Here is a 21,283-nt window from a genome sequence, read left to right as displayed (position 1 = left end):
TCAGATGGTCTAAAATGCATTTCCTTTTAGTAAGGGTCATGGGGGCGCGTAGCCCCCCATGCAGGTCCAGGGCAGAGCCCTGGTGGGGGATTAGGGGGCAAAGCCTCCGGAAGCTCCTGGGTTTTCATCCTATTCAGATGGTCTTAAATGCATTTCCTTTTAGTGCTTTATCAAATATTTTCATTAAATGATATTGTATTACTTTGACTGGCAGTAACAAAGTTAAGGCAGACTTTAATTTCAATGAAATTAATCAGTATCTATAACTGTAATAATATTACGATATCCTCGATTGCAAAGAACCCTCGACTACCATAATTAATTTGTTTTGAACATAGTCGACACGAAGCTTGTCCAGGAATATTTGTCACCAATGCAGACGGTACATATCGGTTTATCCAATATTCACATTTACTATGTTCTCTAACCATTTCAAATTAAACTTATTTTTAACATTTTTGTCTTTGATCTTCTAAGCGTTGTTGGAGTTAATTGCTGCCATTATTAATGTAAAAAATATCTTTCTTACTAATCGACCGACATTTTGTTTTGCTTTCTTCAACTACAGAAAGACCCTACGATTGGTCGGTATATTTAACGCTATAGTTCATTGGCTTACTATAATAGCGACAATAACTGAACATACCCGAAAAGTGGTACGGTCTAAATATTTACGGTACGGTCTTAACATTTACAATCGGAGGACAATAGACAGTAGCAAACTCAACGAAAGAGACCCCACCCCCCAAATTTAATTTTCTCCTCGGATTTACATTGTCCTCAAAAGTGGTTCGAGGACCTCGAAATCCCCGGATTTCAGCAGAAAATAGGCATTCCTGTAATTCCTGTAAAGATTGGATAAAATTGCACCAGTAGTTTATGAGAGGTAGTCTGGACAAGCTTTCGTGTATCTGGCAACACACAGAGAAAAAAACACCTTTTTATCAAAGGGCCATTAATCGGCCAAAAATCATTCAACCAGAAAACCCGTGCAATATGCGCAAGGACTTGAGCTACAGATCAATCCTGTAAAGTGTCATTTAATATTGCATTAGTGGTATAAGAGAAGTAGTCCGGACAAACTTTAAAAAAAAAGAAATTATTAAAGGGCCATAACTCTGACAACAAGAGCCCGGTTTGAGCCGGATGATGCTCCCCGAATAGGTTTTGGACACAGAAAAGTACACCTCTTGTAGTTTAAGAATTATGTCCCTGGAAAAAGTTCAAAGTGCAATCATTCCAAAATTAGGAAAGGCAGAGTTACTGTTCTTTGCACTGCACTTCTAATTACTTATCGATCAACTTACAAAGTTTCTTGTTGATATCTCCTATGGTTTCCGAGTTATGTTCCGGACAACTTCAAAAAGTAAAAATAAACAAATGGCAATAACTCCAGAATAAGGCAAGGCAGAGTTATGATTCTCGTGCACTGCACATCTACCCATTGAGATACATCTACCTACAAAGTTTCATGTTGATATCTCTTATAGTTTTAGAGCTATGTCCAGTACAAGATTTTTCTAAAAGGGGAGATAATTCAAAAATGAGGCTTAACAGAGTTATGGTTTACTTGCACTGCACTTCTACTCAATGAGATCTATCTACCTACAATGTTTCATCTTGATATCTCTTATAGTTTAATAGTTATGTTCCGGACAAAGTTCAAATTGTTGAAATTAACAAAGGGCAATAACTCCAAAATTAGGACAAAAAGAGTTATTGTTTTTATGCACTGCACATTTACCCATTGAGATCTATTCACCTACAAAGTTTCATGTTGATATCTCTTATAGTTTTAGAGTTATGCCCCAGACAAGATTTTTCTTTAAGGGGAGATAATTCAAAAACCAGGCAAAATAGAGTGATGGTTCTTTGACACTGCACTCCCCCTCAATGCCCTTTACCACTGTATGAAGTTTAAACAAATTATCTCCAAGGGTTTTCAAGTTATGCTCCGGACAAGAAAACGGACGGACGGACAGACGGCAAGGCGCCGACTATATGCTCCCCCGAAATTTTTCGAGGAGCATAAAAATCATTGAACCGGAAAATGCTGACAATATGTACAACTACACTTGGTACTGATCATTCCTGTAAAGTTTAGATGAAAATTGCACCAGTGGTTTATGAGGAGTAGTCCGGACAAGTTTTGTGACGGACGGACAGACAGACGACGGAAAAGTGATCCCTATATGTCGCCACTATGGCGACTACTGAGTACTCCGTACAGGCGACACAATAACATACCTTCTTTAGCCTTTTTCATATAATATATAACATCATATGTAACATTCCTGATTAAGCTTTTTCATATTTTATAATATAACATACCTGATTAATTATTGTTATATGGATGCGGATGCGGAAGCCGACGCCGGGGCGAGTAGGACAGCTCTCCATATACTTCGTATAGTCGAGCTAAAAATAGTCTGGCACTTTCATATATGGTACCGTATTTGTCACTAACATAATACAGACTTTTCTATTCGTTGAAGTGCATTTGCGCTTCAAGATTATCCTGTATTTTAGGGAGAAAATTATAGGTATGTAATAAATGCTGTCATTGACATTTCTTATGTTTATATTTATTATATGTATATCTTGCAGTCCTATTTATAGTTACGAATTCTATGAATTTTAAATAGAAAACGAAAGTAGCATGCAGACGGTGTTGATATTGTGTGATAAAACTTTAAAGATCATTAGAAACAAGTACAAATGTTGCTGCAATGCACCAATTGAGAAGCTCCGCACAAAAAATGCGCTCATTACAGATACCTTACCAAATTATTCCTACGCACAGGTCATGTTATATTCAGATTAAGTACTATTGTAGATTTTTTCCGAATGTTTTTGCATAATTATACTTATCTTATGCACTGTCCATAATTAAAAAGAGGGGAAAGATATTTAATATAAACAAGAGGGCCATGATTGGCCCTGAGGTCGCTCACCTGTATATAGGCCCAGTTTTTACTACACACATGTAATGAAAAACAATGATCTCCCCCCCCCCCCAGGGCCAATTTTCACCCAAGGGCTTTTATTTGAACAAACTTGGTAGACATCCATAAGAAGATATTTCATGCTAAACATCTAAGCTCTAGCTCATTGGGTTTTTTAAAAGAAGATTTTTAAGTTTTTACTACACACATATAGCTAAAAACAATGACACCCCTAGGGCGGGGCCAGTTTTGACCCCAGGGCTTTTATTTGAACAAACTTTGTAGACACTTACTAGAAGAAGTTTCATGCTTAATATCTAAACTCTGTGGGTTCGATCCCGAGAGATGCTTTGGTAGTTTAGCGCGGAGGAAGGTAGTCTAGTACTGGTGTAACTCTCCAGGAATGATGGTTAGGAAACTACCCCCCTATGACTGAAATACTGTTGAAAAAGGCGTAAAATGAAACAAACAAACAAACAAATATCTAAACTCTAGCTATTTGGGTTTTTCAAAGAAGATTATTTAAGTTTTTGCTATACACATATTAGGAAAATCAATGACCCCCGGGGTGGGGCCAATTTGACCCCAGGGCTTTTATTTGAACAAACTTGGTAGACACCCATTAGAAGAGGTTTCATGCTAAATATCTTAGCTCTAGCTCTTTGAGTTTTTTAAAAGAAGATTTTTTAAGTTTTTACTATATGCATATAGGGAAAATCAATGACCCACTGGGGCGGGGCCAATTTTGACCGCCGCTGCTCTTTGGGTTCTTTAAAAGAAGATTTTTAAGTTTTTACTATATGCATATAGGGAAAATCTATGACCCCCTGGGGCAGGGCCAATTTTGACCTCAGGGCTTTTATTTGAACAAACTTGGTAGACATTCATTAGAAGATGTTTCATGCTAAATATCTTAGCTCTAGCTCTTTAGGTTCTTTAAAAGAAGATTTTTTAAGTTTTTACTATATGCATATAGGGAAAATCAATGACCCCCTGGGGCAGGGCCAATTTTGACCCCAGGGCTTTTATTTGAACAAACTTGGTAGACATTAACTAGAAGATGTTTCATGCCAAATATCTAAGCTCTAGCTTTTACAGTTCTTTAAAAGAAGATTTTTTAAGTTTTTACTATATGCATATTGGGAAAATCAATGACCCCCGGGGTGGGGCCAATTTTGACCCCAGGGCTTTTATTTGAACAAACTTGGTAGACACTCACAAGAAAATGTTTCATGCCAAATATCTTAGCTCTAGCTCTTTGGGTTCTTTAAAAGAAGATTTTTTAAGTTTTTTACTATATGCATATAGGGAAAATCAATGACCCCCTGGGGCGGGGCCAATTTTGACCCTAGGGCTTTTATTTGAACAAACTTGGTAGACACTCATTAGAAGATGTTTCATGCCAAATATCTAAGCTCTAGCTCTTACGGTTCTGTAAAAGAAGATATTTTAAAGATTTTTCTTTCGGTTGCCATGGCAACCAGAGTTCTGCATGAAATGGAATTCTTTGAACAATCTTGATAGAGCTTCATACAAAGTGTATTCCTGCCAAGTTTCATTAACATTGGCCTTGCGGTATCATAGAAGATGTCCTTAGAATATTTAAAATGTGGACGGACGACAGACGACGGACGCCTTTTGGTTGGCCATCCTAAAAGCTCACCTGCACTTTGTGCAAGGTGAGCTAAAAACATTACACTTCATGTTCAAACTGCAGATCAAAGTTTCTGTTGTTATCATGATATATATCTATAGCCTATGCTAAATGAAGGTCCATCCGCTCGTAAGGCCACAAAATGCAGCTTTTGCTGTCGAGTACGGACCCGAACATGTCACCAGTCATACCCTTCTCACAACGTGGTATGCAACACCAATAACGCGAATGAAATGTAACCTAATATACTAAAGTTTTATTATTTCAAAACAACCAATATATCAACATGTTATTATTAAACATTTAATTTCATAAATATAAATTAAGAATAATTATCAAAAGCAAAATTGTTAAAGTCTTATGCCTGAAATCTTCTTTAATTATATTGACAAATTCAATCACTACTAGTATACTTGATATGCTGTGTGTAAATGTAATTCAAAATGTAACAAATTATAATTTCATGTACTACTAAAAAAGGGAAATAACAAATTTATAACCTAAGTGTCAAAAATCAGAACATTTATAGCTATTTATAGCTTTCGAATTCATGTACAGCAGAACTGCTTTCCAGTTCTCATTCATTAATAATCACCGACGGGGAAACCAATATAGAAATCGAAAGGAGTTCTTGAATGCGGATTTACTTTTAGCTGTAAATCGAAGGGATTTATTTGTCAAATCCGGGCCCATGGACAAAAAAAATAGTAAACACAAATAGCTACGGGCCTGTGGGCGCGGAGCAATCATCCGAGTAACCGAGTATTCGATCGGAAAAATAACAGAGTACTCGAATATTGATTTTGGTATTCGTTGCCATCCCTACTAAATATGTATCACTTTAGCCATGTAGCCTAAGGATGGGCCATTGATTTCAAAGGGGCATGATTAATATATAGGCAAAATCATAACTGTTCAATAGAATTTCTTAAAACTTGGCATGTTCTTAGGCTATGATAAAGCTTAACTGGAACCATCACTGAAGATGAGTAAAACCTCCATCAGCAACTTTGACTTTTTGAAAATTAAGTGGTCTGAAAAAAATATTTAAACTCAACCAATAGTAAAAGAAGTATAAACTGTGAACAAAGAATTATTTCAATTAATTGCAATCACAATTGGGGTCTTCAAATAAGCTTGCTATACACCAAGTTTGATTACAAAACCTTATTCCAAACTCCAGTTATCGTCCAGAAACCATGATGTGGACCGACCGACAGACGGACAGACCGACCGACAAGCTGACTGCTATAATTTATACCCCCTTCTTTTGTGGGGGGTTATAAAAATGTGGGCCACCATCCTTGTTATTGAGATATCTGCTACAAAATGAGACTTGTTTGCCTAAATAAAGGGTACAATACCTACTTTTTGCTTAATTTATATAGTTTACTTCTGTTTGAGTCAATGTACAAAATTTCAATAAAGAGTAGCTTGACTATTTTCCACTGTTTGTGAGATTTTTCTTAAAACAATAACCTATTTTTTACATTCAAATTGAAAAAAAATTAGAACAGAAACAAGAGCTGTCACCAAAGTGACAATGCCCCCAAAAGATTTCTTAAGCATGCAGGTACAGTGAAATTTGAGAAAACCGGACGCTGAGAAAATCGGAACTCTCTAAATACCGGACGAATAATTCAGTCCCAAATTTTCCCTTTTTCAAACTATTGTATTAAACATTGGCAATACAGGAATCTGTAAATACCGAATATCGGACAGTTGATTGGGAACTACAAAGTTAATTATATAGAAGAAGAAGAAGAAGAACGTTTATTTCACTTAAACTACAAGTTTCTCGTGATTACTTATGAATATACAATATATAGACAATTACCCTGACAATACCGGACACCGAATGTGTGAATAACCTTGTGTACGTATCAATTGGTTGTGTCTAATACGACGGAACAATGATTGTCTGATTTGTTATAATGTCTCTTTTCAAAGGTTAATTTATTGAAAGGTATAGATGTTACCGTTTTATATATATGCCAAAATGCACAAAATCAGTTAAAATCAGAATGAATAAAAATAGAGTATTTTTCTACTGTGTTGCTTTTTGTATATTCATTTCCTAAAATGTCAATGCAACGGAAACGACATTTATCGGCGCTAAGTTCTATTCCATGGCTGAAAAGAATTCAACGAGAGCTGTCTACAAGTGACAAGGTTAAATTAATTAAAAACATTGAAACTTTGCCTTGACCTACATAAAAATCTGATCAATATGTTATTTTTATAAACAAACAATAAACTATGTTGGTTAAATCATTATCTATTACCCAAAAGTAAACATTAGCGGATGTACTCGGACTTGATCTTTATGAGGTAACTGCTGTTTATTTAAATCCAAACTTTTATTGTATTTATATGTTGAATGGGACAAAAACAAGTAAAACATATTTTCATGTATTTTTATCATTTCTTAATTAAGCAATATACGTACACATAAATTTTGAAAATACAAATATACAGCATCCTTTGTAAGTCATTGTTCGGTTATAATATAAGATCCTGAACAGCTGTAGGGAACATTTAGAAAACCGGACCGCTGAGAAAACCGGACAAAACCCTTAGTCCGAAAGCCGTCCGGTTTTCTCAACTTCCACTGTATTATGAAAAGAAAAGAGAATGAAAGTAACTAATTGCTGAATATTGTTCTTTGTCTAATTGTACCTGTAATCTCTTATTGTGATAGCATGATGCTTTAAAATACAAGATATGTTTGTAAAACATGTATGCCCCCTATGGGCAGCCAAATAGTCATGTGATCAGGTTAGTATGCATGACTTCTGACCCAGTGAACAAAAAGATAATCAGGGTTATATACTGGTCATGACTAGTCACAAGGTAAATATTATTGTGACCCCATAGGTTGTGTGCAGCAATTTAAGTTATTACAACTCTTACCAAATAAAATATGCATACATTTTATGAATCATGTAGGCCTCATTAATGACAGCCAAGTTGTTATATTACATAAGACCTTCAAATGTGTATACTTAAAGCAGTTTTAGTTTAATATAAAAATATCAACCAAGGCAACTTGACTTGTTGAGTTATTGGTCAGAAACCATCTTAAAGTACAAGGTCAATTTGACACTGACCCCTTGACCCCAAAATCAATAGGGGTCAACTACTGGTCATGACCAATCATCATATCAAGTTTAAGTTCCTAGGCCAAAGTGTTCTTTAGTTATTGATCGGAAACCATTTTTACTTACAAGGTGAATGTGACCTTGACCTTTGACGCCAAAATCAAAAGGGGTCATCTACTGGTCATGGCCAATCATCATATAAAGTTTGAAGTTCCTAGACCTAAGCATTCTTTAATTATTTATCTGAAACCATTTTTACTTACAAGGTCAATGTGATCTTGACCCCAAAATCAATAAGGGTCATCTACTGGTCCTGACCAATCACCATACCAAGTTTGAAGTTCCTAGGCCTAAGTGTCCTTTTGGTATAGAGTGGAAACCATTTTTAACTTCAAGTAAATGTGACGTTGACCTTTTGACCCAAAAATCAATAGGGTTCATCTGCTGGTCATGACCAGTCGTCATACCAAGTTTGAAATTCCTAGGCCTAAGCGTTCTTAAGTTATTGATCGGAAACCATTTTTACCTACAAGGTCAATGTGACCTTGACCTTTGACCCCAAAATCAATAGGGGTCATCTACTGGTCATGACCAATCACCATACCAAGTTTGAAGTTCCTAGGCCTAAGCGTTCTTTAATTATTGATCGAAACTGTTTTTATCTACAAGGTCAATGTGACTTTGACCTTTGACCCCTTGACCCCAAATCAATAGGGTTCATCTGCTGGTTATGACCAATCATCATACCAAGTTTGAAGTTTCTAGGTCTTAGCGTTCTTATGTGATTGATCGGAAACTGTTTTAGCTTACAAGATCAATGTGACTTTGACCTTTGACTCCAAAATCAATAGGGGTCATCTACTGGTCAGGACCAATTACTATACCAAGTTTGAAGTTCCTAGGCTTAAGCGTTCTTTAGTTATTGATCGGAAACCGTTTTTACCTACAAGGTCAATGTGACCTTGACCTTTGACCCCAAAATCAATAAGGGTCATCCACTGGTTATGACCAATCACTATACCAAGTTTGAAGTTCCTAGGCCTAAGCGTTCTTTACTTATTGATCGGAAACAGTTTTTACCTTCAAGGTAAATGTGACCTTGACCTTTGACCCCAAAATCAATAGGGGTCATCTACTGGTCATGACCAATAACCATACCAAGTTTGAAGTTCCTAGGCCTAAGGGTTCTGTAGTTATCACTTAGAAACCATTTGGTCTACGGACCGACAAATGCAAAGCAATATACCCCCTCTTATTTGAAGTGAGGGCATAATAAGTGTGCCCTTGACTTTTGAAGAAGAGACCAAGTTCCTGGACACAACAAAATGTTGTTTTGAGATAAATATCTGTGCCAAATTATTTCAAAATTCCTCAATGCATGATAAAGTTACAGTCTGGACATGATTGTTGTGTAAGTGGGGACACACAGACAGACGGACATGAGCCTTAGCCGCGACACATTGTCTTGATGTGGTAGACATTTGTGCCAAGTTATTTTAAAATCCTTTCATGCATGACAAAGTTACAGACCGGACATGAATGTGTATCTTCAAACTTTTCTCAAGAGAACGAGTACCTTCAAACTATAAGTGTGACCTTGACCTTGAAGGTAGGGGCATGGGTCTTTGTTGCGACATATCCTCCAATGCATGACAAAGTTACAGCCCGGACATGAATGTGTATACCTATAAACTCTAATTGTGATAAAGTGAACTTCAAAATGGTAGTATGACCTTGACCTTTGAGGTAGGGACGTGGTTCTTAGACGCAACACATCGTCTTGATGTGGTAGACATTTTTGCCAAGTTATTTTAAAATCCCTCAATGTATGACAAAGTAACAGTCCGGACACGAATGAAGTGGGGACGCACAGATGGACGGACGTAGTTGTATTGGGATACATGTACTGGTATATCAACTTGAAACAAACAAATGGAAAACATTTTTACCTTTTTTTGCTCTGTTATAACTGCCTCAAGTTCAGTAAACTTTCTTTTCTGTTCTTTCCCAGCCTCAAGTTGTTCCTCTTTTTCTTGTGCCAACTGTCTTTCAAGTTCAATAAATTTATTTTTCAGCTCCTCATATTCCACTTTAGTTGCAGCATTTTCAGTAAATTCCCGCATTTTTGTCATTTCATCTTTGATTTGTTTCAAGATTTCTTCAGAGCATTCAGTAGTGATAACAAAGTCTTTTTGCTTTAGCTGATGGAAAAAAAATGTTCAATTTTCTTTCAGAGATAAAATGTAGCTATATAAAATAGCTACATTTTTATTTCAAAATTATCTCAATTTGGTTTTTTATTTTAACTCTCATACTTTATCTGCTTTTAAGGCAGGATGTGTAGTATAGTCATTTGATTGCCAGAATTCTCTATTTTCTTTACCATTTGTTTTTCTTACCTGTTACTAACAAGCTATCTGTATTCTTTATATTTACACTCTGTGGGAATTTTTATTTGATTTCATCATGATAAGTTAACTTAAGGCAGTTGTTACTTAAAATTCACTAAAATAAATTAACCACTTGGAGCACTTTTTTTTATTTAACTCTGTAAATTTAGTAAAATGTGCTTATTTAAAATTATGATAATTTAACTCTATAAAGATTTCAAACTTATAATTTATTATATACACTTACATCTTGGAGTTTCAGTACAGCTTGTTGTGCAGCTGGTTGATGAACAAGTTCCTTACTATCTTGTAGAACTGTTATCATATCATCTAAGTAAGTATTTGTCTCGCTTTCCTCTAATTCCATACTGCTTGAGTGGAAAATCATGTTTCTATACTGACGTACCTATTGAATGAAAAACAAATAATACAAAATAGTTATAGGGTGTATCACTCAATTACACTCAGAGTTAAATGGACATTCTTTTTTATGCTTTGTTGCTGTATAAATAGAGTAGTTAACTTACAATGAAGCGTAAAATTCTATGATATCTACATTATTTAACAACATCATTGCAAAGGAACAGCAAAATATGCCAGAATAAACTAGAACTGCCACTATCATGGCGTGAATACCCCCGCATACTACTTTGTCAGAATCAACAGTGGCCATTTAGAGGTCAAGGACAACCTCCCTGCCAAATCTGAGGTTACTAAGCCAGTGCATAGCTAAGTTATGTATTCTACATGCTTCAAATGTGAAAATGTCAAAATCAATACATTGCGGACAGGACATTCTTTAGAAATTGAGAAGAAAAGCTTTTTTTGTCAAGGTCCCTGTGACCTTGACCTTTGACCCAGTGACCTCAAAACCAATAGGGGTCACCTTATAGTCATGATCAACATCCATGCAAAATATGAAGACTGTGGGTCAAAGGAATCTTAAGTTAATGGATGGACAAAACTTTTTGAAGTCAAAGTCCCTATGACCTTGACCTTTGATCCAGTGACCTCAAAATCAAAAGGGGTGATCTACTAATCATGATCAACATCCATGCCAAATATGAAGACTGTGGGTCAAAGGAATCTTAAGTTATTGGGCAGACAAACTTTTTGAAGTCAAGGCCCCTGTGACCTTGACCTTTGACCTGGTGACCTCGAAATCAATAGGGGACATCTACTAATCATGACTAACCTTCATTCCAAATATGAAGACTGTGGGTCAAAGGAATCTTAAGTTATTGGGCGGTCAAGCTTTCTGAAGTCAAGGCCCCTGTGACCTTGACCTGGTGACCTCAAAATCAATAGGGGTCATCTACTTGTCATGACCAGCCTCCATGCCAAATATGAAGACTGTGGGTCAAAGGAATCTTAAGTTATTGGGCGTACAAGCTTTTTGAACTCAAGGCCCCTGTGACCTTGACCTTCGACTTGGTGACCTCAAAGTTAATAGGGGTCATCTACTAATCATGACTAACATCAATGCCAAATATGAAGACTACAGGTCAAAGGAATCTTAAGTTATTGGGCGGACAAGCTTTTTGAAGTCAAGGACCCTGTGACCTTGACCTGGTGACCTCAAAATCAATAGGGGTCATCTACTAATCATGACTAACCTCAATGTCAAATATGAAGACTATGGGTCATAGGAATCTTAAGTTATTGGGCGGACAAGCTTTCTGAAGTCAAAGCCTCTGTGACCTTGACCTTTGACCTGGTGACCTCAAAATCAATAGGGGTCATCTACTAATCATGACTTACCTCCACGTCAAATATGAAGACTGTGGGTCAAAGGAATCTTAAGTAATTGGGCGGACAAGCTTTTTAAAGTCAAGGCCCCTGTGACCTGACCTTTGACCTGGTGACCTCAAAATCAATAAGGGTCATCTACTAATCATTACTAACCTCCATGCAAAATATGACGACTGTAGGTCAAAGGAATCTTAAGTTATTGGGCGGACAAGCTTTTTGAAGTCAAGGCCCCTGTGACCTTGACCTTTGACCTAGTGACCTCAAAATCAATATGGGTCATTTACTGATCATGAATAACCTCCATGCCAAATATGAAAACTAAGGGTCAAAGGATTCTTAAGTTATTGGGCGAACAAGCTTTTTGAAGTCAATGTCCCTGTGACCTTGACCTTTGACCTGATGACCTCAAAATCAATTGGGGTCATCTACTGATCATTACTAACCTCCATGCAAAATGTGACGACTGTAGGTCAAAGGAATCTTAAGTTATTGGGCGTACAAGCTTTTTGAAGTCAAGGCCCCTGTGACCTTGACCTTTGACCTAGTGACCTCAAAATCAATAGGGGTCATCTTCTAATCATGCCTAACCTCCATGCCAAATATGAAGACTAAGGGTCAAAGGAATCTTAAGTTATTGGGGGGACAAGCTTTTTGAAGTCAAGGCCCCTGTGACCTTGACCTTTGACCTGGTGACCTCAAAATCAATAAAGGTCATCTTCTAATCATTATTAACCTCCATGCAAAATATGACGACTGTAGGTCAAAGGAATCTTAAGTTATTGGGCGGACAAGCTTTTTGAAGTCAAGGCCCCTGTGACCTTGACCTTTGACCTGATGACCTCAAAATCAATAGGGGTCATCTACTGATCATTACTAACCTCCATGCAAAATGTGACGACTGTAGGTCAAAGGAATCTTAATTTATTGGGCGTACAAGCTTTTTGAAGTCAAGGCCCCTGTGACCTTGACCTTTGACCTAGTGACCTCAAAATCAATAGGGGTCATCTACATGTACTAATCATGACTAACCTCCATGTCAAATATGAAGACTAAGGGTCAAAGGAATCTTAAGTTATTGGGCGGACAAGCTTTTTGAAGTCAATGCCCCTGTGACCTTGACCTTTGACCTGATGACCTCAAAATCAATAAGGGTCATCTACTGATGATCAGATCATTACTAACCTCCATGCAAAATGTGACGACTGTAGGTCAAAGGAATCTTAAGTTATTGGGCGTACAAGCTTTTTGAAGTCAAGGCCCCTGTGACCTTGACCTTTGACCTAGTGACCTCAAAATCAATAGGGGTCATCTACATGTACTAATCATGACTAACCTCCATGCCAAATATGAAGACTAAGGGTCAAAGGAATCTTAAGTTATTGGGCGGACAAGAAAAAACCGACGGACAGCCGGACGGCCGGACGGACAAGCTGATTTCAGTATCCCCCCCTTACAACTTTGTTGTGCGGGGGTATAATAAGGCTTAGTAATCAAGGATCAAATGTGCTTGAGTTATCAAGAATAATTTTTCACATAGAGAAAAGCTCCCAACATTCTACAGAAATAAAAGAACATTATAATTAAAGTATATAAATGATTAAAGGATTAAATTTACCTTTGAAAAAAGATTGTTTGGTCCTGTAACATTGCATCCAATGTGACTATGAAAGTACTTGTTATTTATGATAACATGAAGCAACCCAGTGCAATCAGTGTCGACTGCTGATGTCTTGTCCTTGTACCCAGGAGCATTTATAAAACATTTGCAAACCTCCCACGGTTCTGTTGACCACTGTTGGACATCACTGTTTTTCCAAAAAGGTGCCGGTGGCATTGATGCATGATACTGTATAATGCTGTCATAGATGGCACCACATACATTGTTTGGACAGGGTCTCTTATTATTTGGAAAGCAACAGTTACATTTATCTTGATTGAGGGGACATATTCCTTTTGAGACTCGGACATGATCTGGCTGGAGAGTTGTTATCAGACAGGCGCCACATGGTATGTTTGGTTGAGGAGTTTTTGTTTGTTGTATTTGGTTTATAATATCTTTGTGCTGCTGTCTTCCAATGTCATCACAAAATGGCGCAAGTCCCTCTTTAAGATAACCCAAGCCTAGGCCAGCCTTGACCCACTGCCGGTATTTGTTGTTCTTTAAATGTTTCTCATGTGCCATCTTGATTTCTAAAACAAACAAAAAATATTTTTAGCTACAATTTGTAAGAATCCAAGGAAAACCAACATTAACTATGACTGATCACAAACACTTGTATGCCCTGAAAGCTGTGCCAGTTAAGGGACCATGAACTTTGACTTATAATGAAGGCATTGTTACAATCTCTAGATGGCCATGTTGGCCCTGAGATTTGTTGTTAGAAATGGTCATATACAGAAGTAGATATTATTTGGGCCACATTGAGCGGCTAAAATCAATTCAACAATTTCTAGTCACGTGGTGGAGTCACGTGGTAGTCACATGGTGAAGTCACGTGGTGGAGTCACATGGTGGAGTCACGTGGTGGAGTCACGTGGTGGAGTCATGTGGTGTCACATAGTGGTGTCACATGGTGGTGGAGTCACGTGTTGTTGTTGTTGTTGATGCACTAATCTAAGAAAATTCAGTAATTTAACCTTCAAGGTCATTAAAAAGCCCAAGTGTTTGATAAACAACAAGGTCTTGTCCTTAAGTATGTTCTGTTATAATATGAAGTTGATCCCTTCAATAATAGCAAAGTTACAGCCAGTTACAGTCAAAACAATGAAAATTTCAATAAGTTGAACTTCAAAGTCAAGGTCATTTAAATGAGTGAAGGTCAAGGTCTCTCTGTTTATTTTTGAAGGTTATCCTTGAACATTATTATGTTCAAGTTTGAAGACAATCCATTCAAAAATAACAAAGTAAAACAGCCAATAATAGCCAAAAAAAAAGAAAATTTCAGTAATTTGACCTTCAAAGTCAAGGTCATTTATGAGTGAAGGTCAAGGTCTGTCTGGTTATTTTTAAGGGATATCCTTGAAGATTATTATGATCAAGATTGAAGACAATCATTTCAAAAATAACAAAGTTACATCCAATAATAGCATGAACAAGCAAAATTTGGACTTTTAACCTTGAAGGTCAAGGTCATTTATTGATGAAGGTCAAGGTTAGTGTGGGCTACTTAAAGGTCTTGTCCCAAGGGTTGTTGTAGCCAAGTCATCGTCGGATACCCACGGCCGAACCATTATCATTCATCAGCCGTGGGATTTTTTGCCGATATTCAGTCGATTAGAGGTGTGTCAAAGGCAGCTATTTCATTGGCTGCCTCACGATTTCATGAAGCGATTAAAACCAATCAAAACGCTCGTTCTGTACGACGTTCGGTATTACAGACACTATTGCAACAACCATTGACGACGTAAAAAGTTTAACATCTAAAAATTAAACGATTTCCAGCAAGAAAGTATAGATAATTTACTTTTACAGCGTGATTTTTCCTTTATGATTGATATCTGCTTGCAGAAGAACGGATTTGGCGATAGTTTTTGCCAATGATTTTAGCAAACACGTGCAACAGTTTTTAACCGTGGGCGCTGCCATTTTTTTTCTTATTGTTTTTTACCTCCGCTGTTGAAGAATATAGATTTGTTAAACGCGATGTCATTGGTAGATATTTTACGCACCTGTTGCTGTATATCGACGCAAATCGATTCATTTTACCCACGGTTGATTGCATGTTATGTGACATGTTTATCAATCGTGGGTATCCGACGATGTAGCCAAGTATGAAGACAATACATCAAGAAATAAAAAAGTTATGATCCAGGTACATGTTTGCGGACGGGAACAGCAACGGCAGCGCCGCCGTGACTATAGCAATACCTCTACTTTTTTATCAAAAAAAAAAAAGTTGAGCTAAAAATGAAATAATTATATATACGAAACAATCCAATTTTGAAAATTAGTTTGTAAAATAAAAATCTGATACATCTAAATCAATTATCATTATACTTTGAACTGTCTTTTGATCCGAGATTCATTATTCAGAAATGTCTACATTTTAGTCTATGCCCATATCTTAGCAACACTTAAAAATTGATGTAAAACATAAAATTGTTGGGATAAAAAGAAAGCCAAACATTTTGGGTTTGTTCAAGAAAAGGGGGTTGTAAACTCAAACAAGAGCTGTCAGTAGGACAGCAATGCTCGACTATTCTTAGTGCTTGATCTATAGTAAAAAAACGCCTTGTTTAAAAGGTAAAATTTTCTCAGTAAAGAAAAAGGCAAATTTTTTATTTTAATCTATATTACAGTTATGGGCATTGGAGAGAGTCCTAGAATGCTCTCAAAGAAGAGTATAAAATTGCAACATGTTTCAAAGCCATATGTCAATGGACTTTGAAAATATTTGAGGTATTACAAAAACTTTAGCACAAGTCGAAAAAGGGGCATAATTCTGTCAAAATGCTTGATAGAGTTACCTCCTCTTGTCTACAGGTTGGGGTCATGATGGTGAATAAGTGTGCAAAGTTTCAAAGCCATATGTTAATGGGCTTTGAAAATATTTGAGGTATTACAAAAACTTTAACATAAGTGGTTATGCCGACGCTCGGTGACTACAATAGCTCAACTTATTCTTATCAAATAGTCGAGCTAAAAATTAGTCCCAAATTAAATTCTGTTGTATGACTGCAGTGTTCGAAATTAGCAGTAGTCCTATAGCCCCTGACTACTAAATTTGTCCTCGGGCTACCAAGTGTTCAAAGTAACAAGCCAGACCAGGCTACTGTATTTTCAGACGCAATATAAACAACTGTTTTGAACCAATGAATTGTGCTAGTGAAATGTCTTTTGGGCTAGTGAATATTTCAATCTGGTAGTCCGACCAGCCTAGTGGATTCAAATCCTAATTTCTAACACTGTGACTGCATTTAGCCGCAATCTTGAGACCACATCTTGATCGTAAATATCTGGGCAAGGTTAAAACAAGAGGGTCATGATGGCCCTAAAAACGCTCGCCAATATATAGGCCCTGGGCCAAGGCCAATTTTAAACCAGGGGCTTTTATGTAGTGGTGGGGTTTCCAACAATAAACACTTTGATATGTTTATTATATGTTTAGTCAATAAAGAATAAAACCTGTAACAAATAAAGTAAGTATGAGACATCACATTACAAACAAATATAATACAAGACAAAATACATTTTACAAAATACATAATACACAATATAATACAACAATTCAAATTACAATAAAAACAATTTCACAAATAAATAAATACATATATACACTATTAAACATACCAGTCTTGTAATAGAAGAAATCTAATGAAATAATAGAAATAAGAATCAAGTATTTCTATTAAGAAATTACTGAAAGTTAAATAATTTTAAAGTTCTTTACACTTTGAAAGCGAGACAAGGAGTGGTCAGTTACCAAGAAATAGGGCTGTAACGTTTACCGGTACACCGATATATTGCGGTGCAGGATAAATAAATATTGTACCGCGGTTCACATTTAGTTGCACCGGTTTTATTTAGTAATAACAGCGTTTCATAATTTTCTCTATAAATAAAAGAAAGTCTTCCATAATTTTCTTGATAAATTTTCTTGATAAATATTATGAAAATGTCCTATACACAAAAAAAAAATATAACAACCAAAAGTAGGAAGCGTGTAAAAAAAACGGTGTTAGGGTAAAAAAATTACACGGGTGCACGGTAGAAAAATGCTTGAATAAATCGGTGATTTACTATGGCAGACGGAAATAATTACGATCTGATATAAAATTTTAATTGCAAGGAAAAGAGAGACCCATGAATTATTGAATACTAGATGCTGACAAAGTAGACATGTTAATTTTTTCTAAAGAAAAACGCAGATAAATTGCCACCGTCACTCAATCCCTGTGATCTATTCCGAGTCTGAAACTGTGTTAAGAAAATCATTAGGATATAGTTTAGATTGTTAGTTACTTAATGAAAAAGTGTTTAAAGTTTTATATTTCTGTTAAGTTACTAACAGTTGATGCTTCCATAGTTGAAACAGTTAAAAATTGTTAAGGAAAATATCCAATAATTCTGTTTGCAAGAGACATAGAAATATAAATATATATTATATTTGTTGAAATAATATACAAGTCTCTTTTTCTGAATTATTTCCCAGTACCTAAGATAAATAACAATACGTATTGCAATATATTGCAATACTGATGTGGCGTATTGCAATATATTGCAATATGCTTTTTACCGTATTGTTACAGCCCTACCAAGAAAATATTAGCTATCCCAGAACCAAATCTTCTAAAATTAACCAAAACCAATCATCCATCACTCAACTTGCAAAACCAGTTCAATCACCCATAACAACAGGAACAAAGACAAACATGAACACATAACACCACAAAATATTTGGTTTGGCCTTTAAGGGAAATAACTACAGTATTTAACTTGGCTTATTTTAACCTTATCTACATTTATTTGAACAAACTTGGTAGACACAACAATCAGAGATCCATTTTTTGTGCCCCCACTTTAAAACTTAACAGGAATGTTGATCAGCATGTGTAGTTGTGCACCTGGGTATTTTCGTCTGGATATTTTTAGTATTTTTAGAGTTATTGCCCTTGACTTAGTAAAATTTTGCAATTTTCAACTTGTGTCGCATGTAACTCAAAAAGTATTTGACAGAGTCATGTAACATTACTGGAATGTTGATCAGCATGCAGAGATCTGCTAAGAATTTGAAAGTACTGGGCCCTGGGCCCACTTGGTCTGAAAATGATGGGCCATTTTTACCAAAGTATGGGCCTTGAGAAAATAAGTAAACATTGACCAAAATAACTGTTAAAAAGTTTGTAGATACATGTAATTGAATTTCCCTGGTAATAAAACTTAAATCATATTTTATGACAAGTGGTTCACTTATAATTCAGTACATGTACTTTACCGATAATTAAAAATTATGCCTACATGGTAACTTTCTAACTAATATTAATTGCAGGCAAAAATGAAAATATTTTTTTAATGGCTGCTCAAAAATTTGATATGCAAATTTATTCACATAATTGCTGGTTCTTACTTGTAATGTCTTATATTGTGCATTATCCATTTAATTGTTCCTACTTTGCACAAAATGTCCCTTACCAATGTATATTGACGAATTTTATTGCCCTTGTATGCCTCTGTGTAGACAGCATACATCAAAGATATTTGCCGACAGACTTTTGATCATGAAAAAAGTCATGCACAATGTTTCTCTGATTGGTTAATCACCCTGTCAAACATTCTGATGACGAAATATACATCTTTTTTTACACTTCATCAGCCAAAACTTGCGTGAACTTGAGTGACCTTAGGGTTAATCAAGTTGAACACAGTCCTGTCAGATTATACTGTAACTTACAGCATTTTTTCTTAAAATAGCCAACACTTTTTTTCAGTTACCGATAATCATTTTAAATATTAAGTGTTGTATAATTTGTTTGTTTGTTTTATTGGATTAAATTTACGGTAGTAGAAATGAGTATCTGTGTGGGAAAGGGATTATGAGAAGAAATGCGGTAAGTAGATAAACATGGACAAAAAGCTATAAGGGGAATGGATAAACTAAAGAATATGCGTAATTACAGGAGCATGGGTAACATGTTGCTGTTGGTACCAGTTTTGACTGGATGACTAAATAACCCAGCAGACAGTTTTGTTTTCTTATAAGTCTGGCACAGATTTTAGATGCGCCCATGGCCCTTTGCTGCCGATTTTCCTGCGCCATTCTCATTTTTTTAGCGCCAATGGCGCAAAATCACTTCCTCGGCAGATCTCTGAGCATGTGTAGTTGTGCACCTGGGTGTTTTCGTCTGAATATTTTTAGAGTTATTGCCCTTAACTTAGTAAAATTTTGCAATTTTCAACTTGTGTCGCATGTAACTCAAAAAGGATTTGACATTGAGTCATTAAACCTTACACGAAGGTTGCTCAAACAGCATATTTAGTTTTTCACCTGGGGTTTTGCTTGTGGATTTACCCAGTATTTGTAGAGTTATTTCCCTTGACTTAGTAAAAACCGTTTCATTATGTTGTTATTTGTTTCTTGAGTGCTTAAGTTAGAATCAACCAACTTTACAGGAATAATGATCAATATCACTAAATTACAGGAATAATGATTCACATCACTGTGAAGTTTTGTTAAGAGTTATTGCCCTTGACTTTCAGTAGTTTCAACTTGTTCATGCAGAGCTAACAAGTATTTCACTTGCAGGCCTGAAAGTTTACAAGAATGTTCAGGTCAGCATGTGTACTTATGCACCTTGGGGTTTGCTTGTGGATTTATTCAGTATTTTTGTAAAGTTCTTGCCCTTTACTTAGTAAAAGATTTTTAGTTTTCAAAAAATATTTGACCTAGAGTCATAAGATTGACATAACAGTGGGGCGGTGGGAGCACCTGTATACTATGGACACATTTCTAGTTTCTTATTTAAAGTACTTTAAAAGGTTATAAATACTTTGTCAAAAATAAATAAATTTCAACAAACAAGAATAAATCTGTGAGGAAGATAGGGAAGCTCAATTATAATGTAGGAATTTTTCTGTTTATCATTAATATTTCATTGTTTCAAAGACAAGAATATAATAACTTAATAGTTTAATTAAAAATGTTTATCTATAAAAAGCAATTATTATTCTTATAAGATGTACCAGGAAACAGAAATGAGTATTTGAATAACGGTAAGGAAATAAGTTATTCACAATTGGTTTCACTATTCCCTAACTTGAATTGCGGAAGAAGTCACTTAACCGAAGTACGAGTACTGTCATGTATTTTTCAATGAGATAATAAATACTAAATAGGAAAACAATGACTTACTATCTGATTAGATTGAAATAGAAAAAAACTACATGTTTTCTTCAGTTGTTATAAATCTAATAATAAATATGTCTCTGTTACCAATTTTAAGTGTAGTTCTGGCTTCCAAAACTTTATAAGCCGCTATTTAACATTTTTGTTTTCATCTGATGCGGCATTAAAGTTTTGGATTAGACCCGTTACGAAACCTAACCAGAATAACATACGTTGATTTAACCTTATTTTTCACTTGCAAATACACTTGACCCAATCAATTATTGTGCATTTAACGATAAAACAATTATTTCAACATTGTTCTATACCAATTAAAGTATCAAAATAGTATCAAAATATCAAATTTTAGATCCAGTGGTCCTGCATACCATCTGCTGAAAAAGTTAGTGTCGAGACCTGAGGTAATTGGTTTATAATTTCTACTTTCTTTTTCCCTAAACTGTACCAGTAATGAGCAATGAGTGTAAAGTTTCTTGCTCAACTGCTTTTGGAAAATAATCATATCTTAATAAAATTAGTTTACTAAAGTACTCTTCAAAATTATGAATTAAAAAAAACACAAATGCTTGAGAAAGAATGACAAACTATTCTCTCCCTT

At 35.7% G+C, this 21,283-nt stretch overlaps 1 protein-coding gene across 3 annotated transcripts in view; it reads right to left on the bottom strand.

Annotated features, from left to right (window-relative positions):
* The window catches only part of LOC132758625 (uncharacterized), a 101,247-nt gene that overhangs the window by 59,735 nt on the left and 20,229 nt on the right, over positions 1-21,283 (bottom strand). For 2 of the 3 annotated variants that reach the window (XM_060750317.1, XM_060750318.1), the window contains exons 2-4: positions 13,458-14,032; positions 10,338-10,496; positions 9,650-9,901 (exon numbers count right to left, since the gene is read on the bottom strand). In XM_060750317.1, coding sequence (XP_060606300.1) covers positions 9,650-9,901; positions 10,338-10,496; positions 13,458-14,024 — 978 coding nt within the window. In that variant the 5' untranslated portion in view covers positions 14,025-14,032. The remainder of the gene's footprint in view (positions 1-9,649; positions 9,902-10,337; positions 10,497-13,457; positions 14,033-21,283) is intronic. The other variant, XM_060750319.1, reaches the window with a different exon arrangement.

The sequence above is a fragment of the Ruditapes philippinarum genome, unplaced genomic scaffold (genome assembly GCF_026571515.1).
Source record: "Ruditapes philippinarum isolate M1 unplaced genomic scaffold, ASM2657151v2 ctg5689_1_1_1_1, whole genome shotgun sequence".
NCBI lineage: Eukaryota > Metazoa > Mollusca > Bivalvia > Venerida > Veneridae > Ruditapes > Ruditapes philippinarum.
This window is presented reverse-complemented; position numbering and strand designations above follow the sequence as displayed.